The following is a 6,000-nucleotide window of genomic DNA, read 5'->3' as shown; positions in this document are numbered from 1 at the left end:
AGGAAGCAAGCCATTCAGTGTTTTCCATTGGAGAGGAACTATCTGGCCCTTAAAGTGTACTTTCTGTATTTTGTATGGTATAATTTGCTTTGAAAGCAGGAATCTCATCTGCTGAATTAAGTATTATTTTAGGTATTAAAAGTATTAAAGAATTTGCTACATTAAAATAGTGTTTTTCTACAAACAGAAGTTAAAAACCAAAGATAACATTAGTTTGGCTTGCTTTCATAATAGATGTTTGGAACATCGGCTTTCTTAAACATGTGTGCAAATTTGATGTTAGGAGGATTTGGTAAAATAGTTATCTCATTCTCAGCAGTTTCCTTTTACCTTTTCTTTGCAAGTAAAACCAGTTTCACTGTCAATTCTTGAAAAAACACTTGGGATTTATTGATTTAAACTGCAAACAGTCGTTACAAAAGATTCTCTTAAATAAACTCACATAAAGGAAAAAGGAAAAAAAAAAAAGCAATGTAGTGAACAGTAATGGGAAAAATTACATTCAATGTGTTCTTTGTGCCAGCAATGTTTACCTTTAAAAGAGGAAACACTCCATTCTTGGAATACAGAAATGCAAAGACAAACTACATTTGGAATGTCTTTAGACAGGCACTTGAAACCAAAGGGTAATTTTCTTTTCCTTTAAAATACTTACAAAAAAAAGGAAGCAAAAGATCTTCCTTTTCATCGTCTCACAGCACAGCTTATGCTTATACATTCTAGAGGCCAGCAGTGAAATTCGTATTCTACTGAAGTCACTGACAAAATACTCCCAATGACATCAGTAGGGCCAGAATTTCACCCCACCTGGGGAGAGGGCAAAGGAAGGCAAAGAAGCACATGAAACTCAATTTGCAGTCTGACACAAAAAGGGGAACGATCTAAAAATAAATAATCCGAACACAGTTGTTGCATTTTTTAAATTAAATTTTCATTTTTTAAAAATAAAATAACCAAAAAAAAGTGTAAAGTTACAAAAATGTCATTGTAGTATAATATATTAAACTGTGGGGGAGGGAGAAAAGAAAAAGACTTCACAATCTTAAGATTAATATGGAAGATCATAATTTAAACATAAAAGAATATATTCTATGAATTCATCATCCAGATAAATATGAACAAAATTAACAAAAAAGCATAGGTTTCAGCAATAAATACGTTTTTGATAAGTTAAATAAGCTTTATATTGTTGTGCAGTGACAAGCAAAATTTGCTCTCCAATTTCTGAAGTTATACAAAATTAAAAACCCAGAAAAAAATAAAAAATAAAAAGCTTGGCGTGAGTGCTCTATGGATAGGTCTATTGTACTCTAGAGCAAAACCATTAAAGCTATGACTACTGGAACTTTGTTTACACTGAACTTGCATGTGTGGAATGAACACCGTTAGATACCCCTTCCCCTCCTCACTTTTTGTGAAGATGTCACATGTACATGCGGAGAACCTGTAGCACCAAAAGCAAGTCGTTCAATGTCCATCTGGCTTAACTCTCCATTTACCAAGTCCCCCGCATGTTAGAGTGAACTGTCCATTCTCAGCTGTTCTTCTGGCTGACCTGAGTTGATTCAGGCAACAAGCCTTTATAAAATGTGGAAGGGGCTGGATGTTAACAGATGTCCACCTGCCATATGTCTACTGAACACAGGCAAAGGAAGGGAAGACAAAGAAAGGGAAGAGGTTTCTGCATCTGAACTACTGCTCATGACAGGAGTTGTTATAGTTCTAGATACTCCTGCACATCTGGAAATGCAGAGCTCTATAGATGCTGCTGGTGCCCTCTGCAGCTGGAGAGGTAATATAGTCACAGTGAACATATTAAAAGGCACTACACTTGTAAACGTTATCACTTTTTTTTCGTAATTTGGCACTTGCGGTTTCAGCCAGTGTCTGGACTCTAGGCAGGTGGACAACCTTGGAGTTAACATCAAACCCAAAGATGCTAAGGGAGGTTTAGGAGAGAAAGGGGGCTACAAGCTTAACATTGTAATACATGTGGGAAGAGGCCAAATGGCAATACCAGATTTATTCATCAGAGATGGACAGTCTGCTGAAGATGGGAAGACGTCTTGAGGTGTCCAGGATAGGCGAATCCGAGCCACTGTGGCTACTGCTAGAGCTGCTCAGATAACCTTCCTGGTCAGAGAGGGAGCCCTGTGGACTCGGAGGAGAGTCAAACATGTTTGGGGACTCAGACATGGATCTAAGAAGGAAAGCAGTGGGTGAGCCCCCCCCAGGCACCTGCACCCCCATACTAGGAGCAAAGAGATTGGTCAGCTCCTGGCTGGAGAAGGTGAATGGATTGCTGGCACAGTCAGGCAGAGTAGGAGAACCTAGGAGGTCATCAGCACTTATGATGGGCGGAGGGGTTATTGAGGTGGGGCTGTCCAGCAGCCCATTGGCAGCAACAGCACTTGGGAAGCCAGCAAAGCTGAAACTGTGTTGGAGGCGGGGTCTTTCAGCAATCATAGGCTCTCGACCGCCACCAGCTACAGCCCGGCGCTCCTCAGCATTGTGGATGAAATGACAGCGAGGCCCATAAGGGCAGAAGCCAATGGTATGGAAAGTGCGACAGAGCTCCGTCTTGTACTTGGGATGGCGGGTCAAACTTCGCAGCTCATGGATGCCGTGAGCAAACTGGCACTTGTCTCCGTATTTGCAGGTCCCATTCTCCTCAAACGGGCGGCAGAGCTCCGTCTTGTAGCGACTTGAGTTGACTTGCCCACCGGGCTGCTTTTGCTGAAGCAGGCGCTCTCCACCTTCGGAGAAGGAGCGGTCTCGAAAGCGGTTCTCCCTGGGCCCCAAGGCTGGGCCTGGCTCTCCCTTAAGGCCGTTCAGGAGTTGGGTCTGATGGAACTTAGAATTGGGCAGGGTGACAGAATGCCTCCTGGGGAAACTCCCGCCAGCCGGAGTTCCCACCGCCTTCCTGTCCAAAAGACACCCTCCAGCAGCAGAGGGGCTGTAATTCAGCATCTTGTTACTCTGGAAGGAGGAAGTAAAAAAGCAGTCAGCAATCCAGCTTTCAGCTTGACTTGTTTATGCCCTTAAACCTGACCACTGTTACTACCCTTTTCCCACAGCTGCACAACTGATTTGCCAACAGTAAAATAACTAAAGCTCTCTTCTGTCCCAGACAGGTCAAACTGTATGTAGGAAGCACACACCACTACTAATCACAAGCATGAAGCAGCAAGCAACTCAGATTTTCAATGGCTTTTCCCACAGGTTCATATTTATTGCATCAATGAAACACATTTTGATTTGTCCTACACAAAAGTGTATCACCATACAACAGGAAGAAGTATCAGCCATAATCTGACTATCCTACCATAGTACTTTTCTGAATACTGGCTGCAGACTTCCTTAATAATTTATGCACAAGAGCCAAACCTCATTTCAACACAATTCTTTCCCAAACCTCTAGAGAGGAAGAATCAGATCTTTTCCACTAATACTTTCAAGTCTATTTTTCCAGGAACCCGAAATGTATTTCTTGGTGAGGAGGGTCTAATACAAGCTTTTGGTAAGATGTGAGCTTGGGGAAAGATGTTAAAGTTAGAATTTCTCAATTAGTATCATCCTGCCACCTCACTTTCTGCAAAGAAATTACATTTCACGTGATTCATGCATGAATGACTTCATATCTCTTAAAAATTCCTTTCCAATTAGTTTTCTGACCCTGCGGAGGAATCTTTTTTTTTTTTTTTTTTTTTTTTTTTAAAGAAAAAGTTCAAGCAACTTTTAGTTTGGGGTCCATGTGACACTCGACCTCAAAAGACTTTTATTTCAAAACTGATTTTGTGTCTTATGTTATACACATTTAACAAAAAAAAAAGAGAGAGGGAAACCAAATGCAGAACAACTCCCACACCACTCACTTTTGCAAGCGGTTAGCAAATACCAAAAGGGCGCAGGAACAACAGCCCAGGTTGTGAATTCCGCTTCTCAAAATTGAGGAAGTGACAGGCTCTTCCCACTGCGCCTTGCGCACTAAAGCAATCAACAACTCTTTTCGCAAACTTTTAAGCAACGCATACACCCAGCGACTTCGGCTGAACAAAGATAAGCTAGGGAGAACGAGAAAAACGTAGCCACATGAGTGGGCCGAGAGATAAGAAAAGCAAACGGCAGAAAAAGCGAGCTAAGTAAGCAGGGCAGAAACCGGGGAGGCGGGGAGGGGGGCGGGGTGACTAGCCTGTGTAAACGGTATTTTGCCAAAGCCTGAAGCCAGAACCTCCCTCCTCCCCCCCCTCTACCTTCCCGTCGCCCATCACGCACGGCTCGAGTTCCCTTTCCAGCAAGCCGAGACCGTAAGCGCGAAGCAGCGGCGGCGCACCAAGCTTGCGGGACATTCGTGGCAACAGCCATCTTTCTCCACCCCCCGAACAAACGTGGTGTGCAAAGCCGAGTAAGTAAAATCCCAGCAACTTTCCCAAAGCAGGACATATAAAGCGACCCCAATAAATCCCAGAGATCCGACCGCAGGGCTGCAAAAGGCTTTGTTGCATTCCACCACATGGGGGGGGAGGGAGGGGGGAGGGGAGGGCGGTCGAGAGGAAACACGCCTTGGTCCCAAAGTACCGAATTTAGGATGAAGGGACGCTTCCACCAAAATCGGCTGCTTCGCACACAGTTTTTTTTTTTATTATTATTATCAGTGCAAGGTTTTTAAAATGGAAAACTTTTTCCCCCCGAACTTTTCGGGTGCACGGCGCAAACCATTCCACACTTCTTTCCCCCCCCAAAAAAAATTAAAAAAAAAAATACGGGCGAAGTTATTGCAAACTGAACAATCCTAGGAGAGATCCAATTGTTTCAATCGCGAAATAATTCAAGGGAAGAGTCGAGCCAAAAACTAGAAGCAGAACTAGCCAAAGTCAAAACACCTCCCCACCCACTCACCCCATAAAGAGACTTTAGCGCTCCAGCAAATTCAACTAAAGATTTGGGGCTCCCTGGACAACTTTCCCAAGTTAAGTTCTCAGCTCTCTGAGCACTTATTAAGGCCAAAAAATACAGCTTATGCCGTTTTAAAGTAACGCACGTCCTCTCCAACTTTTTTTCAAACTGTTGAATTTGGAGGGGAAAAATAAAAGGCAGAGGGCATTAGATGTCGAACGAGAAGAAACCCTGTTTACTCTCCCGAAGCAAACGAAACAAAAAAGCTTTATTTAAAAAGTTTTAGAAGATAATGCGGGAGGGTAACTTACTTTGCATAAAACTTCACTCAAGTCGAAGATTGTTGGAGACACGAGGGCTGTAGACATCTTCAACTAGTTTAAAAAGAGGAATGAGAAAAAAAAAATCGGAGTAACTCTTTAAAAAAAAGACAAACGAAATGATTCAGTGTTGTAAGGCACAGCCTCCAGTTTCCCTGGGACGGACTCCCTTTTTGCCCCCTCCAGCTCCAACAATTCCCCTTTTCTCGTCCCTTCCAGAAGAACTTACCAAAAAGCTCGATTTATAAAGTTTCAGCTCTTACGCCGTGGGAGGAGTTGTAACTTCATTTAAATGAGAGGCGGAGGGAGCCGACGACGACGACGACGAAGGGAGAGGGGGAATCACCCAGTGGGGGTTCAAACCGACCGAAAGCCCTTCGGGAAGACGGGGAGGGGGGAAGGGAAGAAGGGGGAGGGCCTTGAAGCTCTTGTTTTTAATTTGGGGGAAAAAAAAGTTTCGAAGAGAGTGGTGTTTGTACAAGTTACCTCTAATTAGGCGACGAAGGAAGGGCTAGTTAAGCCTCTTTTGTCGGGACTTGAATGTAACATGTGACGCTATTCGCTGCACCCGATGCAGCGGCTCCCCTCCTCCTCTACTTAAGGCGGGATCAATTGTTTCCTTGAGAAAGGTTTGGAGGGTTCCTTCGGGCTTGTGAGCGGGCGGGAGGGCTCGGGCAAAGTTTGGGCTCTTTTTCACTTTCCTCGCCCGCCGACGCCGCCGAGAAGATTTGTTTTTTTCTGGGCTGCCGGATCGATACAGTGCAGTCGTCTTGAAGGCGGGGGT

At 43.9% G+C, this 6,000-nt stretch overlaps 1 protein-coding gene across 1 annotated transcript; it reads right to left on the bottom strand.

The window, feature by feature from the left end:
- Positions 1–365: 365 nt before the first annotated feature.
- Positions 366–5,296, bottom strand: ZFP36L1 (ZFP36 ring finger protein like 1). Its single transcript, XM_015814092.1, has 2 exons — positions 5,208–5,296; positions 366–2,979 (listed from the first exon to the last, which is right to left on the bottom strand). The coding sequence occupies exons 1-2, from the start codon at positions 5,262–5,264 to the stop codon at positions 2,023–2,025; spliced, it is 1,014 nt and encodes a 337-aa protein (XP_015669578.1). The 5' UTR covers positions 5,265–5,296; the 3' UTR covers positions 366–2,022.
- Positions 5,297–6,000: the final 704 nt, after the last annotated feature.

This window comes from Protobothrops mucrosquamatus, unplaced genomic scaffold (genome assembly GCF_001527695.2).
Source record: "Protobothrops mucrosquamatus isolate PMUCROS unplaced genomic scaffold, P.Mucros_1.0 scaffold218, whole genome shotgun sequence".
Taxonomy (NCBI): Eukaryota; Metazoa; Chordata; class Lepidosauria; order Squamata; family Viperidae; genus Protobothrops; species Protobothrops mucrosquamatus.
This window is presented reverse-complemented; position numbering and strand designations above follow the sequence as displayed.

Bases quoted from the DNA above. Each gene is read 5' to 3' on its own strand.
- ZFP36L1 (XM_015814092.1), bottom strand. From the start codon at position 5,264: ATGTCTACAGCCCTCGTGTCTCCAACAATCTTCGACTTGAGTGAAGTT. The intron at 2,980-5,207 runs GTAAGTTACCCT...TCCTCCTTCCAG, and splicing joins TGAGTGAAGTTTTATGCAAA to AGTAACAAGATGCTGAATTA.